General features: G+C 32.7%; 1 protein-coding gene across 6 annotated transcripts in view; it reads right to left on the reverse strand.

Moving 5' to 3' along the window:
- Positions 1-20,940, reverse strand: part of Phf3 (PHD finger protein 3) — an 85,421-nt gene that overhangs the window by 15,292 nt on the left and 49,189 nt on the right. For 4 of the 6 annotated variants that reach the window (XM_047558046.1, XM_047558050.1, XM_047558047.1 and 1 more), the window contains 6 exons: positions 16,917-18,705; positions 10,899-11,208; positions 7,508-7,691; positions 2,683-2,830; positions 2,444-2,600; positions 231-347 (listed from right to left, as the gene is read on the reverse strand). In XM_047558046.1, coding sequence (XP_047414002.1) covers positions 231-347; positions 2,444-2,600; positions 2,683-2,830; positions 7,508-7,691; positions 10,899-11,208; positions 16,917-18,705 — 2,705 coding nt within the window. The remainder of the gene's footprint in view (positions 1-230; positions 348-2,443; positions 2,601-2,682; positions 2,831-7,507; positions 7,692-10,898; positions 11,209-16,916; positions 18,706-20,940) is intronic. The other 2 variants (XM_047558049.1, XM_047558052.1) reach the window with 2 other exon arrangements.

Raw genomic sequence — 20,940 nt, forward strand, 5'->3', positions numbered from 1 at the left:
TATTTTAGTTCAATAAAGTAGGATGCCACATCAAATTATTCATCATCCTGAGAAGATCCCCATCTCTTAAAAAAATGAAAACAGAAGAATGTAAATTAAGCAATTAGAAGAACACAGAATAGAAAGTCTGTGTTACTGTCTATTTTATACTGAATTTATCTCTATATTTTTTCCCGATGACTGAAAAATATAGATTTGATAATTAAACCCATATTTACAGATATTCTTACATGTCTGTTTTCTCTTCGTCTCCAAGCGGCTAATTCTTTAGAAGCTAGCTCTTCTGGACTCATTCTTATAAGATGATCAGGAGTTACTTCTCCTTTCAGTACTTTTTTAAATAATATCTGGATGGAATTGAAAAATGGGAAGAAAAAGGAAGACAAACATTTTTAAAAGAGGAGATGCTATACATAAGCTTTGTAATGAATAGATATAATGTTGAAATTGATTCATTTAATTATTTATATATTACATATTGCACAGAAGTTAAATAAAAGCTTTATATTGTAAGGCAGCAAAATATATATTTGATATAAAAATCAAAGCAATGGAGAGGCATATGCAGTGGGACCATTATATACCTATCTAAAAATTGTATTAAATCTATTCAGGGACATAATCCCAATCCCATAGTACAGAAGGGTACTACAGAAAAGAGCTTTACTCAACCTAATATCTTCCATATTTTAAAATTTTGCATGTTTAAATCCCAATAGCCTTGAATGGGACCCAGTGTAAATAACCAAATTAAAGAAAAAACCTAAAGGAAGTCAGTCTTATGGAAAAGTTAGATTATTCAAGAAATATCTGATTCCTCTTGGACCATAACAGCAGACTGTGTAATATAGACCTTTCTTAAGCATAGTTCAAGAAATGCTTCAAATCACATACAGTAATCTCTCAGTATCTGCAAGGGGAATGGTTCTAGGGCTTCCCATGGACACCAAATTCTCATTTTAGTTCCTTATACAGAATGATGTACTGTTTGCATATCACCTATGCACTTGCTTGCATACATGTCATGTGACATGTCACATCTCAGTCAACAATGGACCACATGTATAATGGTAGGCACAAGATAATATCACCTAGTAGCAGATAATATGTTGTTAACTGCCTTTTCTTTGTGCAAATTTGCTCTTTGAAATTTGCACAGTGGTAAAATTCCCAATGATGAATTTTTCAGAATGCAGTCCTGTCGTTAAGGGATGTATAACTATAATTTAGATCATCTCTAGGTTTACTTATAATATCTAAAAAAGTGTATGTGTTATGTACATCATTACTAAACTCTTATTATTTAAAGGACAAATTACAAAGATAAGTCTGTACATGTTCAGTACAGAAACCAATTTTTTCCTTTTTAAAAAATTTAGTATTTTTTATCTGCTTTTGGATGAATCAATCCTCAGGTACTCCCCCTAACCCCCTCAAAAAAAGAGGATCACATTTAATTAATATTCCATTACCCAGAGTCATCTATAACACAATTATAACACAGGTAAATATAACACAAAAGAGATCATGTTTGGAACTTTGAAAATGTTCACTGGCATCACTTCTGCTTAGTATACTCACCAAAGGTATACCTTTGACACTGACACACACAGCTTTGAGACTTCCGCTAAGTCTCAAATAAGAAATCCCAAGAAAAGATAAGAGATTCAACAAATGTTTACTCGACTGATAAAAGATATTTAGAACTAAAGTTATATTGAATTTGGCAAAAATGCTTTAGATTAGTTTTTCTGTTAAATTTTTGTTGTGTTTGGTTGGGATTATTTTGGGGTTTTGTTTGTTTTATTTTGAAATGGAAGTCTATGTTGCCTAGAAGAGTTCTGAATTCCTGGGCTCAAACAATTCTCTTGCGTTGGCCTCCCAAACGGCTACACCTACCAGCATGCATCATCATACCCAGGCTTTAATTTTTTGTTGTTAATTTTTTAATGCAAATGTAATTTATATTTTTAAGGTATGCAGCTCTATTTTAAGCTTTAAATCAAAAGTAATAATATAGTGTTAAGAATTTTAGCTTAACAAGAGTTTTCTGAAGAATACATATAAAAGAATTTTTAATAGTCTGGATTATGCAAGGAAAATTCACATAAACCAGGGTAAGGCATGTAGTATATCGATGTACTAATTATATAACACTACTCACTACTATGAAAAATTCATAAATCAGTAACAAGAAGACTATTATATGTTCTGAGTGGGAATGTTGCTTTGGGTAGAGTGTGTGCTTTACATGCATGCAGTCCTGGGTTCCATTCCCAGCACCACAAAAACAAGATACATTCACAATGTTCTTACCAAGAGATAATTCTATAATCTCACCTCAATTAATAAATTATAGACCTAATATAGTACAATCTTAGATCTCATGTATTTAGAGAAGTCAGAAGCATAAAATTCATAGGTATGAGCAAAACATACTTACATTGTTTTTAGGATCTTTCAGATTGAACATCAAACTTCTGTATTTGTTCTTATATTTTGCATCTGTGTCCCGAAAAAAAGAGAAAAGCTCTTTTTCAATCTTTGTGGCAACTTTTGCTGCCTTTTCCTCAGGTACCTTCAAATTTGAGTCTGTAAGTCTTAAAATTAGAAGAATTCAATTATTTTTCAAACACATGAAGCATATATTATTAAATATTCTGTAATAACAATGTGTGTTACCTTTTCATAAGAATATCTTTAAGAGAATGTCTGACACTTTGTCTGATCTGATCTGCAGAAGGTTTGGAAGTTGAAGCAGCAGGAGGATGCACATTAGGCACTCCTTTTTCAACTTTCTTCTTCTTTATCTCTTGCTTCTCATGAGTACCTAATTTAAACAAATATCAAAACTTTAAATTATTTGTAAAAAGACATTTTCCTTTATAGTGGATAATGTAAATTTACAATCAAAATTGACTAAAAGTCACTATTTAGAAACAAAAATTCGAAGTTCATATTGAAATATTCTTGATACTGAAATGCTAACTAAAATGAATAGAGATTAAAAAGGTGGCCCTAAAGCTACAAAGTGTATGTACTCTTTTCCCAATTTAGATAATGGTTTTTCAGAGGTAGTTACTTTTCACGTGTATGTATTAATTAGCTTTTAAAAAGTTATTTTGAAATTTTGATCTGAACTTATTAGGTGAGCATATAATTAGGTGACCCTACCTAATATCACAAAACTGGTCAATCTCTTGTTTTACTTGTGTTTTATATTATTAATTTGGATGTTAAGGTTTGCAATTGGTTTTTCATTCTATCATTACTAATTCCCACATAGTTCCAAAATCTCAGTATCAAACATCCAGGGTCAAACATTCCACTTCTCTGATCTATCTTAACAGCTCATTTATTCTAGAATCTTCTCACAATAATTTTTTCATTTTTCTGTCATTTTTTGAAGATTTATTTTTAAATGACACATAAAACAAAAAATGTATATATTAACAGGGTATGATGTAATATTTTCATACACATGTGCACTATGTAATGTTTAAATCAGGTTAAATATATTTATCTCCTCAAACATTTATCATTTCTTTATGGTGAAAATATTCAAAACTCTTTCTTCTGGATATTTAAACAATATATTATTTTATCATCACCATACTGTGTAATAGTACATCGGAACATGTTGCTCCTATCTAACTGTAACACAGTGCCCGCTGATTAACTTTTCTCTACCCTTCCTTCCCTCACCCTTTTTACCCAGGCCCTGGTAAACACCATTCTATTCTCAACTTCTGTGTAATCAATTTTCTTTAGATTCCAATATGGATGAGGATCATGAACCCAGGTCCATCCATACCAGGCAAATGACAGGATTTCAACCTTTTTCATGACAGAATATTATTCAATATGTATATATATATCACATATCCATTCCTCAGGTGATAGACTTAGATTGTTTCCATTTCTTAGCTACTGTGAACAGTGCTACAATGAACATTAAGGTGGCAGTTCGGGAGACTGAGGCAGGAGGATCATGAGTTCAAAGCCAGTCTCAGCAACTTAGCAATTCAGTGAGACCCTGTCTTTAAATAAAATATAGAGATGGGATGTGGCTCAGTGGCTAAGCACCCCTGGGTTCAATCCTCAGTATCAAAAAAAAAAAAAAAAAAAAGAGTGCAGATGTCTCATGTCTCTTCAACATATTGATTTCATTTCCTTTGTATATATAACCAGGAGTGGGAATGCTCGATCAAATGGCAGATCTATTTTCTTTCTCTTTTTCTTTTTTAAGAACCTCCATACTGTTTTCCATAATGGCTATATTGATTTACAGTACCATCAACAGTGTGAAAGGGTTTCCTTTTCTCTACATCCTCATCAACACTAGTTATCTTCAGTCTTGCATACTGGATGGTATCTCACTGTAGTTTTGATTTCTATTTCCCTGATGATTAGTGACATTAACCATTTTCCCATGTACCTTGACAGGCAAGTCTTCAATCTATGATTTTTACTATAGTCCTAACTTCAATTTCCCACTATCAAATTTTATTAGATAGTACAACACTACTACCACTCCCTTGCATACCTAATACCTTCTTTCCTACCTCTTTAAATATCTCTATCAGGAGATAGGATTAGGAATGATAGTGGAATGGACAGGACATAACTTTCCTATGTTCAAATATGAAAAAAAAAAAAAAAAGACTCCACATCATGTACAACTAAAAAATGGGATCCTAAGTAGGATAAGTTATACTCCATGTATTTATAATATGTCAAAATACATTCTGCTGTCATGTATACCTAAAAAAAAATATAAAAAGTTTTTTTAAAAAAATTTTTAAATATTTAAGTAAAACAAACTAAATAAATATCTCTACCAGGAAAACCATAACTCTGCTGAAAGCCAACTCATCTTTCACAGAAGTAGGTTACAAACATCTGAAAGTAACTGGAGAAAAATAGGCACTGTTACTTACAGACCTTATTTTAAATCCATAATCCTAAATATGGAGTAAGTAATTTGAGCTTCTACCCTAATCTTAAATTTTCCTGGCAAACTTTTTCCCCACTTTCCAAGACATCTATTCACTTTTTTCCCCTCTCTTCTCAAACCAACAAGAGTTCCTCCAACATTCAACCTCACTTGATTTGATCACTTCATATTTCAATGACAAAACAAAAACATCAACTCCCAAGTCTTCCCATCATCAAATTGACCCTACCTGCATCGGTCTTCTCTCATAACACATAAAATATTCCCTACTACACGTTGAGCATTCCTAATCAAAACATTCAAAATCTGAAAATTTTGAGCAAGAATATTATGCTCAAAAAATTTCAGATTTTGACAAGAGCAGAAGGACAAGAGAAAGAATAGGGTATCCAAATAAGAAAGGAGGTGGTCGAATTATCCCTGTTTGCAAATGACAAGACTTTATACATAAAAAACCAAAGACTCCACCAAAAAACTCTTAAAAACAATAAATAAATTTATTAAAGTTGCAAGATACAAAATCAATATACAAAAATTATTAGCATTTTTATGCACTAATAATGAAATTGCTGAGAAATCAAGAAAGCAATTCCATTCCCAAGAACCACAGATAAATAAATAAAAACATCTAGGAATACATTTTATCAAGAAAGTGAGTGATCCCTACAATGAAATTTATAAAACACTGGAGAAAGAAACTTAAAAAGACAAAGACACACACACACACACAAGGAAAGACCTCCCATGTTCATGGTCTAGAAGAATTAGTGTATTGCTAATATGTCCCTATTACCCAAAGCAATCTACAAATTCAGTGTAATGCTTATCAAAATATCAATGACATTCTCGACAGAAGCAGGAAAAAACACTCCTAAAATTTGTATGGAACCACAAAACATCCTAATTAGCCAAAGCAATTCTGAGCAGAAAATTCAAAGCTGAAGACCTTATGATACCTGACAACAAAACATACAACAGAATGGTTCTTGCATAAAAAGATACATAGACCAATCGAACAGAACACATAATGTTCTGTGAACTCCCCCAAATTTACAATTGACTTTCAACAAAGGCAGTAAGAAAAATTTCTTCAATAAATGGGTGTTAGGAAAACTAGAAAACAAACATGCCATAAAATCTCCTCTACAATAGTTTCCACATCCATCTCTAGCTACCATACCATTTATATTCCCTTAAATAGAAAAATGCCTTGAAAAAATACTTTGTAATAAATATCTCCAGATCCTCACCTTTGCATTTTTTCATAAACTATTGGGTTTTGTCCTTACTGCTCCACTGAAACCATTCTCATCAATGATTCTATTTTGCTAAATCATAGGTTTAACAGTATGTGTTCATCTTATTAGATGTCAAGAAAGCATCTGACAGATCAATATTTTCTGCCTCTTGAAACTTCATCTGTCCTCCAGTCTCTCAGTTCTCCTCTTTCCTAAAAGGCCATTTCTCAGTATTTGCTGGATCCTCTCCTCCTCTCCACTTCTCAACTTCCATAACAACTATGTTCTGATCAATCCCAAATTTATATCCTGGTCCCCAAAGTCTTCTGTCAGCTCCAGATTTATGAGCCAATGGTTTACCCAAATATCTCTACCTGGATGTCTAATAAGAATCTCAAAGTTTTTAATGGACAAATATAACTTTTCAACTTTCTTCCCCATATCTTAGCATTCTTTCTCAGCTCAGTAAATGAAGCCAACACTTCATTCAATCACCCTCTAAAACTTTCTTTTCTTCATCACCAAGCTGTCTACTCTACTATAAAATATATCTTAATTTGATCACTTCACTATTTCCATTATACCTCTGCTACAAGCTACCATCATTTATTAAACAAGATATGATTCCTAATTGGTATACACTTTTTCTCCTGCCCTCCTACAATCCAATATTCACAGATCAACCAGATGGATATATCACTCCCTTATACAAAACTCTCGAAAGGTTTCCCATAACATTCAGAACAAAATATAAACCCTTGTCATGGTCCCAAAAATCTTACATAATTTTCTGTAACCTCATCTTCTACTAATATTCTATCACTCATGCATTACCTTCAAATCACTTCAAGCTGAATTTCTTACTCCTCAAACACCAAGCTTGCTTCTGCCTCCAAAGTCTTCACTTACTACGTCCCTTACTTAGTTCTCCCTCCAAAAAATCTTTACATCTCCTCAAATCTTACAAGATAGCTCCTTCATGCTATCTAAAACAGAAATTCCCTTCACTCTCCCTGATTGTGGCTATCACACTACTGTATTTTTCTTCACAGGTTTTAAAATAACACCATTTTCTGACTGTCAACCTATATTCTGCTTCTCCAACTAGTATTCAAGTGCCATGAAGGCAGGGGGACTTCAGTTCACTAGTGCTTCCCCAGAACTCAGAGTAATAATTTTGAATTACAAATAAGGTCAATCACATAAACTATCACTACTGTTACTAAAATATCAAATTTTTAAAATCTCCTAAATGTTCTAATTGTGTACAACAAATACATTAGTATATAATAATTTATTTTAATCACACTACCTGGTTTTGAAGCTTTTTCACCTGTGCAAATAACAGTTGTAGACTCTTTTGATATTTTCTCATTTTTTTCTTCTGAGGATCTCCGCGGTAAAACTGGTTGTCCCATCTTTCGAAGAGGAGCTAGCTGCCATTTTTTAATTTCATTATCTCTACAGTCTGATGGATTTTTGCTTTCACCAGACTCCTGGAAAAATAGTACTTATGTCATTAAAATGAATACTACTAAATAATCTTTAATCAGAAAACAAGCCTCAACAGTATATGGATAAAAAAAATTCAATGTAATTAGAATTAGTACCTATTGAGAACAAACATTTTGGCTGGGCACAGTGGCACATACCTGTAATCCCAATGGCTTGGCAGGCTGAGGCAGGAGAACTGCAAGTTCAAAGCCAGCCTCAGTCAAAGTGAGGCACTGAGCAACTCAGTGAAACCCTATCTCTAAACAAAATACAAAACAGGGCTGGGGATGTGGCTCAGTGCCTGAGTGTCCCTAAGTTCAAGCCCCCATACCCACCCACCAAAAAAAAAGAAAAAGAAATTTATGCCAGGTGCAGTGAAGCATGCCTATAATCTCAGCAACTCGTGAGGCTGAAGCAAGAGGATCCGAAGTTCAAGGTCAGCCTCAGCAACTTAGGTCCTGCCACAAAATAAATTAAAAAAAGGGTTGGGAATGTATTTCAAAGGTAAAGTGTCCCACAGTTCAATCTCCAGCAACAAAAACAAAACAGAAAAACAAAAATTTTATACATAAAAACATTTAAAGTTTTTTAAAAAGATGTACAAAAAATAAGTCTTGATTATTAGTAGAAGACTTGTTCTTTCATTCAAAATCCATTTGTTATACACCGGTTTTCTGCAAAACACACAACAGCCTATAAAAGGGGGGAAAGGGCAAGAGATTGTGTTCCCAAGAATGTCAACAGAAAGAAAATCAGGCATACAGTAAAAAGGGTTCTCAGATGGCTGTAGATATGGAAAAAGAAATTGGGGAGAAACAAGCATTTCTATTTTTCACTATATTTCTAAAGCAAATGGAAGTCATACTTGCCTACCTAAGTGTATTGACTGAATACTCAGTGTGACTACTGATAATTTTAACACCCAGGGGCAAAATAAACTATCAATGTACTTGCTTCTTTGGTCCTAATTACAATCCACAAGGAATTACTAATTAAACTGAATTCTGAGATCCTTGGTAGAAATTAATCACCTCATACCCATGTGCTTGAAGGACAGAAAAATAATGTGCATTGACAATACAATCATAATTTTCTAAGAGTATATGTATGAAAGAATGATTTTTCTTTAGAATGGTAATTCTTTAATGTTTTATTTACTTGGGGGATTTTGTTTTGTTTTTATTTTTTACCCCTCCAGCTAGACTTCTTAAAAACAAGAGCACTTTTCAATGTGTTATACACCTAACTCTAGCATAACAGAAACTCAATAAATGGCTCAACATAAAAATCTAGGGATAGGAAATGATGTCTGAAAAGCAGACATAAACGTTAACATCAGACAGTTTCAAAGATTCAATAGGTCACCATCACCAAAAAAAAAAAAAAAAAAAAAAAAAGAAATCAATGATCACTTGGATGGTTTGTATGTTTACAAAATCAGGCTAACCTCAGTTCCTTGACAGACACAGATAGAAATAACAATGTTAATGTTTTCTAATGTCTTCTTAAACAAGATAAAGACAACTAAGCTAATGACAATACAATGAGCTATAGTTCTAAATGACCAAGAAGCTATAGACAAGAGGTGATAATTAAGATAAAAAACTTTCCAAAGACATGCTATGGAACTGTTCTTAATGGAGCTCCCAGTTCTACATTATCAATTATTTTGATACTGATCAAATTAACAAATAGTAAATATAAGGACAGAATCTTGTTTTCAAAAAGTCAAACAGAAAATGCTGGATTCTGCAAGGTTTTGACAAACTGGAACTTAATACGGATTTGTCACTAAGTAGTGTCTGAAAGAACTAGGTTTATAAATACTGGGGAAGATTCTGGAGAAAACACACCCCTGCACTTGAATCTGAATTATCTTCCCTATCATATTGTAGAAAGATTAGCTTTAACAGGAAGGTTTTAGAATCCTGGTTTTCAGGGATGCAAATTTCAGCTCAAACTGAAGAACTTTCTAACAATCGCAACTGTTTAAAAATGAAGATGTATTCCCTAGCAATGCTTTTCAAATAGTAATTAGATCTTCACTTCTTAGAATTATAAAGTATATTAACAAAGCAGAATGGTTAGGCTAAAAAATACCTAGGTTCCTTCCAACTCTAAAATTTATGCTATCTTTTGGACTATTATACTTGCCTATTCTTATACATTTGTTGCTACTGTTTCCTTCTTAGCAGTATTCTATTAAAAAAATCAAGGATTTAAAAAATCAAAGGTAATGAAAAGACAAGAAAATTCAATCAGATAAAATATTGTGTACTTTATATTTCTCCTTGAAATTTCTACTTGAAAACTATTTCAGAAGGTTTAACAACTCAAGAGACTGAGACAGAGAATATCAGGTTCAAGTTCAGCTTCAGCAACTTAGCAAGGCCCAAGAAACTTAGTGAGAATCTATCTCAAAATAAAAAATAGAAAGTAAAGCACGCCCCTCCACCCCCATTTAATGCCCAGTACCAAAAACCAAAGAACAAAAAATAAAACAAAGAAAGAAAAAAGACACTTTAGAATATATTTAAACATATAAGACCAGGGAAAACTGACAACTTATTAGGAGAAAAATAATCAGGTAAGAGTTCCAAGCAAATATGGGGGGAGGGGGATGAAAATTAAAAGTTACTTTAAATGTAATTTTTTCCTTATAGGAAAAATAGAAAAAAAAAATCTTCCAACTTGAAAAAATAATGCCAAATGCTTAAAGAATTGAAAGTTGTGATCTAAAAAGCTTTTTTTGAATTTATCAAGCACAATTTATGTTTACAATCCACAAGATTACATCCTAATACAGAAAATTCTATTCAATTCTAAATGTCAAATTATAAAGCACATAGTAAAGTTCTCAAATTTTTTTTACTTAATCAGAGAAAAGAGGTTTTATGATCTCAAAATTTATCAAGTAAATATTTCACCAAGTCTTATTCAAACTTGAAAGGCTCCGAAAAAGCCTAAAAAAACCACAGCCTCTGCAGAAATAACACCAAGGACCATGAGAAACAAGGCCTGCATATTCTGATGATGTCACTATCTGGTTTCACTTAAGATTACCCAAAAATTTTTAAATAAAATTTCATATTTAAGAAAATAAATTTAAAAGTGTACACCAGAACAACTCAAACCTAGAACTTTCACAATTCTCGTGGTTGGTTCACATAAAATTCTTAAATAACAAAATGTACTAATGAAAAGCTCACCCGTTTTAAAATTTTGACCTTGTGCTTCACTGTGTCATCTACATATTTGGTTTTGTCATTTGTTGTCATGTGCTTTGATAACCCAAGTTTTTCACATTCCATTGTTTTATTTTCACTATGGACTTCCACTGTAGTTTGGTTTTCCAAAATATCTGGGTCTAATACCTCAGTCTTTTTATCTTCTTCAGCACAACATTTTACACACACATATTCTTTGTCTTCCTCTCCCATCTGTTGTGCTTGAGAAAGACTTAACCCAACACAATCACCATGAAACCAGTCATCACATCTCCCACAGCCAACCATAAACCTGGAAAAAAAAAAAAGCAAAACAACAAAAATTGTGATTTTTAAAAAAACAATGTCAAAAGTGAGACTAAATTTAATGTTCAATATTTGATTTTCTGATATTTGTTTTATCTTTACTCATTCCATTAGTTCAACATGGAGTAAATTTTCAAAGAAAAGAACATTCCATGAAAATGGAACTTTTAAAACTTCAAATGTATTTCCTCTCTGGCATGAATAAGAAAATACTGGAGTGGGGAGGACACAAACAACATACCATCACGAATAAAAACAAAGGACAATAGATCTGTCCCTATAGATTGCCACATAGAATAAACAATGAATTTCCCCAGAGGAAAGTGATATCTGTGATAATTTGATCATAATCCATTCAAGTTACAGCTAGTCTTTGAAATCATGCATAAAATTGTGGACGAACTGTTTATCCAACAAGTTATTTAAGTGAAAAGAAAAACAAAAGCAACAAAAATGTAAGTAAAAACTAACACAGTGGAGCCACTTTATCATTAAACTCAAAATATTCTTTCATTTTTTCAGATTCAGCTGAAAAAAATCTTTTTATGCATTTTTGGGTGAGAAAGACATTCTTACTAATGCCCAAGTTTTTAGATAAAAAACTTTTTTTCCCCAAAAATCAATATGCAACCTTGATATGAAGGTAACAGCATTTAGGCTGGATCTTAATTATTCTGTTACGTTTTTCTCTTTACTGCACTTTAGCAGTAAATGCACTAACCAATAAATCACTAACCAGTAGGTCCAAGGACAGCAGATTCATCATTCCAAAATATGCTTTTCTTCTTCAATTATAATTTTTAAATAATTTAGAATAAAATGGCAAATCAGATATAAACAGCAATGTAAGGGAGAAATTATCGCTTACATACTTTTTAATCTATTGTTAAGAAAACTACAAAGCTCACTTCAAATATTCATTGTTTTAATATTTTCCTTCCTCCTCCTTCACACCAGCAATTCATGGTATGTTTCAAAGACTTAGTTCTATCTTCTTTAATCATTTAAGGACTTATCTACTGATTTTGACAACACTGGAATTACGAAGTGACAAACTCCTTTTAAAACTTGTAGTCTGCAGGGCATAGCAGGGCACACCTGTGATTCCAGTAACTTGAGAAGTTGACAAGCAGGAGGATCACAGGTTTGGTGCCAGCCTAGGCAACTTTGGGAGAACCTGTCTTAAAAAGTTTTTTGAAAGGGCTGCGGATGTAGCTCAGTAGTAGAGTGCTTGTGTTCAATTCCCTGTCATGAGAGGCAAATAAGGGCAGACTTGTAGTCCAATAGGAAGATGGAACTGTAAAGGCAATACACTGGGTTGTAGAGTCAGCTTTCTCTAAATATAATGGAGGTCATGTTTTAACACTGGAACTACAAAAATTAAAACATTAACTATACATCCTTACAAGGTGTTCTTAAAGTCATACCATTAATACTTCATTCCTTACTTCTCTCCTTACTCATGTGCCTTTCCCAACTACCCTGTGCCTTGACTTTTTCATATCTACATTAATCATTCATAACCTTCATTGGTTATGGCCATGCTACTTTTATCAGGCAAGTCCTCATCTTCTCAAGGATGCATTTGGTTTGAAAAATAAAACACACAATGTTCTGGATTCACAAGCCAAGAAAAAAAATTCAAACAATAGAATATTTGCTTCTAAGGCAGAAATAGAAGATCTCTAGATGTCTAGATTTGAAATCCCTGATGCTTCAAAATGTTTCAATGAAAAAGCTAAAGGCAAAAAAAGGTTTGAATAATACAGGTGCTTTAATATGTCTGCATTTCAGGTTGCAAAGTTAAAGAATTATTTCTGAAAGTAACTAATATGAACAGATTTGAAACACTTAAGGAAAGCTCATGGTGATGTCCCTCTACTTCCACAATCAAAGCTTTTTTTTTTTTTTCCTCAAACCAAGTCTGAAATATTTTCGGTAAGGCACAGCTTAAAACCTGGACTGTTTTTGTACCAAACCCTATTCTAAATGTCCAATGATAAAACATGTAATATTTTCAAATTTTTATTTAATTTAACCAGGGAAGAATAGGTTACGATCATAAAATTTTTGAAGTAATTATTTCATTGTGCCTTATTTTAAATTTATGTTGGAAATGTCTCAAACTTAAGAGACTCTGAAAGGCTAATCTCTAGTGCCATCTACAGATGATGTCTTAATAGTTTAGGTTTTATGTTAAAAAACTGCAGTAAAAAAAAAAAAATTCTGAGAAATGATATTGGTAAAATAATTTCCACAGGGGAAAATAGGAACTAATTGTCCAAAAATGTAAATATTATTTTAAAATCTAAAACTTAGAAGTACCATTAACTTTTTAACCTATACTTTTAAAACTGGATCTCTCTCTCTCTCTCTCTCTCTCACACACACACACACACACACACACACACACACAAAGCAAGGAGTTTATTTTTGTCCCTTTTTGGGTTACTGTATTTTAAAAACATGAGAAACTGGGAAGGGACACAGTAGGGGTATACAGTATAGCAGCAGGGGGAGGAGATAATAATTACTCTCTCATTTTCTGCCTGTCCCTATATTTCTGATTACTCATAAGAGAAATTAAGGAAAATACTGTATGTACCACAGATGCTACAGTAATCAACATTGACTATAAAATCACTGTGTAAGATTTAGCTCTGGATAAGTTAACTGAACCAAATCAGGATGAATTAGTTAACTGGAAGAGCACAGCAATACCTGTCTTGTAGTGTTATTGTTCATATAAAAATTAAAAATAAAAAACTAAATTAGGTCTACTCTAAGATCATTAAACACTGACTTAAAATTATAATAATCATTTTGGCATGAGCCAAAACACATTCTTAGAAATTTTTCAGATTTCTTCAAAGTAAACTACAGAAGCAACAATGAGAATTCCTACTCTTAACAAATTTACGTCACAAATCCACTAACACTGTAGTTGTTACAAGATGGGCCTTTGGTTCTGATTAGTGTTTTAACTGTCAGCCTACACCATGTTACTGTGGACTACATACGCACTCATTCTTCTAAGATAAAAGAATTCTCTTCCACATAAACATTAAATCATTTATTAACAATCTAATCTGTAGGGGAAAATATGTCTATAAATATTTGTCTATAAAATTCTGAAAATAATTTGTCCTAGAAAAGAATTTCCTTCTCAGAAGTTTTCTTGTTTGAATGTAAAGCTATGAATACATTTTCCCAAGAAATTTTTTGTTCATTTTTAAAAACCTTATCCAATATACTAATCTACAACTAGAGCCATGAAAGTACAATGCAAATTAAAGATCAAGCATCTTTGGAGAATTGAGGAAATAGAAACCACGAGGCATTCAAGACTTCGTTCTTTCAAAATGCCAATTAGCTGATGTTGAAAGGAAGTTCAAAAGTTGCATTTATTGAAAAATGAAGGATTAAAATCATTTTTAAAACAACATTTGTTTGGTATATGGCTAAATTAGGAAGATAGAAGCAAAAACCCTTACACGGCATCTTAAAGAGTCAATACCTACTGTCTTTAGGATATATGTAGAAGTTGCTTCTCACATCTGACTATGCCATGAATATCTACTACAAAATATAATTTCCAACTGGATGCACATACATGGGGGTTAACACCAAATGTAATGTGTATAAAATGCTCAAGTTAAAAATGGTCTTTACAGAACCAAAGTTGTCACAAGGACTAAAAAATGTCAGATCTGTCATTAACAAATAGCTTTCAGTGCGGCTAGTACATGAAATCAAAAAGGATTAAAATTATTTCCATATATTTTTCCTAAATAAATTCATATTCTTACATGTGGATTAAAATAGGAAAATTACTGTGTGAAATGTACATTGAGTAAATTCAACATATGCAAGCACAATATAACAAAGCAGAGAAGGTTAGTTGATATGTAAAGAAAAAAACAATCACTTAGTCTTCTTTATTCACAAGACTGATGAATTCTGAAAAGCTCCTTCCAAAACTGATTGACTCCAATGTTTTTATATATTATCTAGGTCATTTACACAAGGTGAACCCAAAATTCCTATACATCTAACATTTCTAAATCATTTTCAGACTGGAGGAAAGATACTCCAGAGTAGATCCCAAAGATGGCATTAGGTTAAAAAAAATTTTTTTAATGGAACACTTATGTTCATTTTATGAAAATAACTGTTGATGCTGATGAAGTATTGAAAAGCATAGACAAAGGCTTGAAGACTAGGTCATTGGAAAAAAGTTTAGCTATTAAAAAGCTATATTATAATGTTCTTAAGCACAGCTAACTCTATGCCCATGTTTCACTTAAGGCCTCTATTCCATTTCTTTGACCATATGCCAAGGGAATGATTTTTAGAAGATTTTAGCAGACACAAAGGGCTGGCTTTTATTAAAAGGCTACTTAAAAGCACCATCTAACTCTTAATTCTTAGGTCTAAAACCACAGGCTCATTTTGAAATATCAGAATAAGGTATTTTACATAAAAACTCATAAAGTCCATAAAAATAGGGGAAAATGTAGTAGCACTGTATTCAAACAAATAACAAGTGGAAAAACTGGAATACATTTTGTTATGAAATAGTACCAGATAGACCCTAAGAACAGGCCTTGTACTGATCACAAATGAAGAAACTCTTTGACATAAAACTTATTTTTTTTGAGAACAGCCCCAACACCTCCCCTCTTCCACTCTTCTAGCAACCCCTCCCCATCAAAATAATGTATTACAACATATTTTACTAAAATTGTCCCTCTCCAAATTTAGAGTTTCATTTTTATGTAGTCTGACAGTACTGGGAAAAGTCACCCTAATATTAACTTTCACGAATAAAGATAACATAATAATGAACAAGTTGTAATTTCTTTTTATCATATCAGTGTTGACAGAAGTTCCACTTGATCAGGATAATCTTGTAGCTGCAAACTCCACGTCATCTTGTTTTCCTTTTCTTAAAAATGCCAGTAAATAAAAAATATGTTGGGGTGGGGAGGCAGTATCGTAAAACTATTGATGGAATTCTTCAAAGTAATAATGAAAAGTAATGCTAAATATACTAAAATTTTAAAAGACTAGAACTCACAAAAAATTATTGGAATCACAACATTCCAAAAAGAGATACATGTTTTCACTCTATTTCATGTTACATACAAAATTCACTGTGTAACTTAACAGTTGTTTCAGCTATCAAATTTCATTCCAAAGTCAAGTTTGATAATTTTGAGGTGATACTATTGTCTTTAATGTGCATTATTTAAAAAAAAAAACTTCAAAGGAAAATTAAATTTCCATTATGACCTTCATACTTTATTACTAGTTCTTCTCAAGCCAAATAAAATGATATATAACTTACAGTCCCATGGCAGCATAACAATTTTCTGGTAAGTCAAAAGTTTTCAGTGTCTTTTTCAGATGTGATTACTAAATAACACTCTCTCTAACTGGTTACAACATAACATTTCTTCTATATCAGCTATTAGTCAGACTATGCTTTTAAAAATGTTCTAGGATGATATATTTGTAATTTCAGTGGCTCCATCTATCATTTATCCAGGATTGATGAGGTTTTTTTTGTTTTTGCAAAAGTCTTTGTATATTAAATAATTTCTGTGTGTAAAAAAATTCTCACACTAATCCCACCCCCACAAAACCAAATTCTCTTCAATGTATACATCACTCATACACACACACACACACCTGTTGCCATGTGGTTTTTTGCAAAACCCACACTGCTTGCTGGGAGTCCACACATATTTGCTTTCAAATGAAGAATTATGATCTGAGCCTTCTTTTTTTATGGTAGCTATGTTGTCTGGAATGAATAATGGTGGTTCATCCAAAGAAAAACTTCTGCTGCTTCTTCTTTGGCGGGGCTGCAGGTTTTTCTCAGGTTTTTTTATTTTCAGTTTATCCTCCTCCTTAGAATGCTCAAGGCCTGGATGTTCAAGCTCCTCTTTCACATGACTAGTGATTTTCACTCCTGGTGCCTGCTGTTGAGGCTTATGGCACTGTTTCTGGCTGGAATGTACTAAGTGTCCAGTTTGTGCAGAATGATGGGGTTCCTTAGAGCAACTAGGGTGACTATGAAGAGGCTTATCACTCAAAGAATGAGTTAAAGATTTGGAAGTTTGCACTAAATTTTGATCCTGTGATGTTTTTTTCAATACAGAATGAGCTTGGCTTTTCATAGATTTAACCCCAGAATTATAACTTTGAGTTTTTGAATCCTTATCAATTTGTTTTTTTCTCACTTTCACTGGTCTAGGAAAATTTTGCTGAGATTCTGGTTCATCAGCATTTCGTTTCACACTTTTGACATTAACTTTAGTTTTATTGTGCATTACTTCATGCTTTGCTGCAACAGTTTTCCTTGGAGTATCTGTGATCGTGTTTTGCTTGGAAAGAGTTACAGATTTTATGTGTTTGGATTTTATGTTTTTTGACTCTAAGCAAGAACCACCACTTGAATGACTGCTTCTATCATTCTGAAGGTTTACTGTTTCATGAGACTCCATTTTAATACTTTCCATAATATCCAACTGCTTTGAATTTTGGTCAGGCACATCACAAATAGCATTTTCTAAAATATTAGTTTCTGGTTCAAAAGCATTAGTATCAACCACCTCTAAATTTGATTTATTAAACTCAGTGGTCTTTAACTGTAAATCATTAGACTCTGTGTCTTCACAAGAACCTAATGGTTCCATTTTAGTTCTCTGAATGGAGTTCTCAGCTTCATCAACAATATCCATGGTATTCTTCAATGCCAAATTACGTTCAGTCACTTCACCCACTGAACTAGGAAAATCTACACGGTTCTTCTCTGTCTTATTTGGATCTATACAAGCAGCATCACCAGATATATCAGTAGAAGATTCAGGTTCCTCAATAATTTGGTCATCCTCGTGAGACAATTTTGCTATCTCCTTTGATTCTTGTTCAAGTTTTCCCTTTGCCCTCCTTTCTTCAACAGTCTCATCCATTTTACCTGAAATGGAATCAATCTGTTCATCATCATCTTTACCTGAAAACTTAAATAATGCGCTACTAACAGTCTTAATTTTACCTTCCATCAGAGCTTCATTTTTCTTTTCTTCAATACTAACACAAGTCTCTGAAAGAAGTGGACTATTTAATTCATGAGATGGCACATTTGCTTCTCCCTGATTATTATATTTATGCTTGGAATCTAATCCAGCTTCATCCTTCATTTCAAGACAAGATGACACTGAAGAATGACCTGAAGACACTGAAACTTCTGGTACCACTTCAATTTGTCCAATGTGTCTGCTGCTCCTTCTATTCTCCTTATGGTACTCAGGTTTCAGTGATGTACAAACTTCTTCTTTAATCTGACTCTTTTCTGGCTGTTTCACCCCTGCTTTAGGGGCAGATACAGTCTTCCCAGATGCTTTTTTTGTGCTACTTAAAGGTGCTGCATTTGAACGCTTGGCAATAGTGCTCTGTCGCAAACTTCGTATTTGTTCTATCACAAGGAAAAAAAAAAATAACTTAGCTATTTTGCCATGTGTTTTTATCTCAGTACAATTTATAGAGTATATCACTTCTTTATTCCAAGCTCTAAAATTTACTTGGTCATTTCAATAAAAATGATCATACATACATTAACATAAACGTTAACTCTATTTTCAAAGTTCTTTGAATTCCGGTGGGATTAAAAAAAAAAAAAAAAAAAAAAAACCTTTATACAACTCAGACTAACACTCTAACCTGACTCTAGTATAAGACTCTAGTATACAGCCTGACTCTAGTATAAGAAACGTATTCATCAAGTTTCTCTTCCATAAAAAGTATGAAGTAAAAATGAGTTTCCTTTGCATTAATGCACAAAGAAATATCATCATACATTTTAAACACTAAACATTTCTTTGAGTAAGTTCAAACACTAATAAAATCCAAACTAAAACCATCTATCACAAATAGAATCTGCATGAGTTTGAAATAAAACCTCAAAAGATCTCTTAATTCCTTTTTTCAAAGTATTTACGTCATAATTTTAGCACTCACACTATTCCTAAGAAATGAAGAATATGCCAGACTACAATACACAGATTACCAGAAAAAGAAATTAAAATTTAAAATATCTAAACCAAATAAATGTATCATAAGAGAAAATAAGGAAAATATGAAAAGTCTGAGTTTTTCCTCTTTTTCTATCCTGATAAATCCTCCAAAAGGAGAAACACGAAGTGAAAACAACTAATTCACTTGGTAAATAGAAAAACTCATAAATTAAAATTCAAATATAAGCTGTTTCCAAGACAGCATATCCTATACTTCTAAATGAATTCCAAATGAACAATACCATTCTTTAAAGCTCCCTTTCAACATAAAAGCCTCCTATACTCCAATATCTCAAAAACGTCCCTAATATATCATTCATCATTAAACTGTGAGAATCTTGAGGGAACTATCTGGAAATATTTTTTTACCTGGAACTATTTTAGATGATGCTTATAGTCCTGATAAAATTAAGAGTACACTCTAAAGTGTCCCGGTTTGAAAAGTAAATTATATAGTCATCCTAATCTTAGGGACCCTTCCTTTTTATTTATTAAACATCTTTATTATATAGAATGGGTTTCATTATAGCATATTCATACATGCAAATAACATACTTTGATCATATTTACCCCATGACCTATTTTATTCTCCTCTCTCCCATCTCCCCTTAATCACCTTTCTCTTCTCTAGCAGACTCCCTGTTACTTTCATGTCATTTCCCCCCACCCCACCACCAGATTCTATATATGAGGGGAAACTTGCTTGGGGCCTCACTTAGCTGCTAAGGCTGAACTCGAACTTGAGATTCTCCTGCTTCAGCCTCTGGAGTCACTGGGATTACACGTGCACACCACCACGCCCAGCTCAATGAGCTGGTTTTGATCTAAAGGATGAATGACAGCTGCAATTTGTTTAGCAGGCTATCAGTGAGTGGATCCTGACCTACTGCCTGGTCACCCCTGCCTAAGTACCATAATTTGAATGTTTATAAGAATTTTTCATATTACAACAGTAAGAATAATATGGTCTCACATGAGATTTTAAACGTATCTACTCTGCTCCTTCCACCTGTTCTTCTTTTTCTTTCTTTCTTTATTTTTTTAATCCTCTCTTTACTTGTGCTTTATTCTGATCTTTACAATGGTACACACAGTCTGGGCATCCTCCTGGTCAATAGTTTGAGAATCTCATTTATTCTTCCTGTACATTCCTTAGAGACCCTTTCTTAATTCCCCATGACTTGACAATGTATGTAAACATTAGGGAAGCAATCAACAACTTCTTAAAATTATCTAGTGGATTATGAGTTTATCATGGGCTAATCTATACATTTTTAAAATAATAAATTTCAGTGAAGTTTATTCCACAATTTAGATGACTTTTTAAAAATCTGAAGCTCGCTTTATCCATCCTTGAAATAAATGAACTTTTAACACCCAAGTAGTTACTAAAATCATAAAAGAACAAACAGCACAGTAACTGTGAGGCTATACCGATAAAGTATTGTTTTCTAATAGAAAGTATATGGTTACACAAAGGATAAAGTCGTTTTGTCTCTAAATATAAACTTTTAGTTTGGAGACTGACTCTACTGACAAAAACTATTATTTTTCTACATTGTTCATGTTATTCATTTCTCAAAGTCTCAAGTATGCATATGCCAAATAACTAATTTTAAAGCTGATCAAAACTACAA

Source organism: Sciurus carolinensis, chromosome 7 (assembly GCF_902686445.1).
Source record: "Sciurus carolinensis chromosome 7, mSciCar1.2, whole genome shotgun sequence".
Taxonomy (NCBI): Eukaryota; Metazoa; Chordata; class Mammalia; order Rodentia; family Sciuridae; genus Sciurus; species Sciurus carolinensis.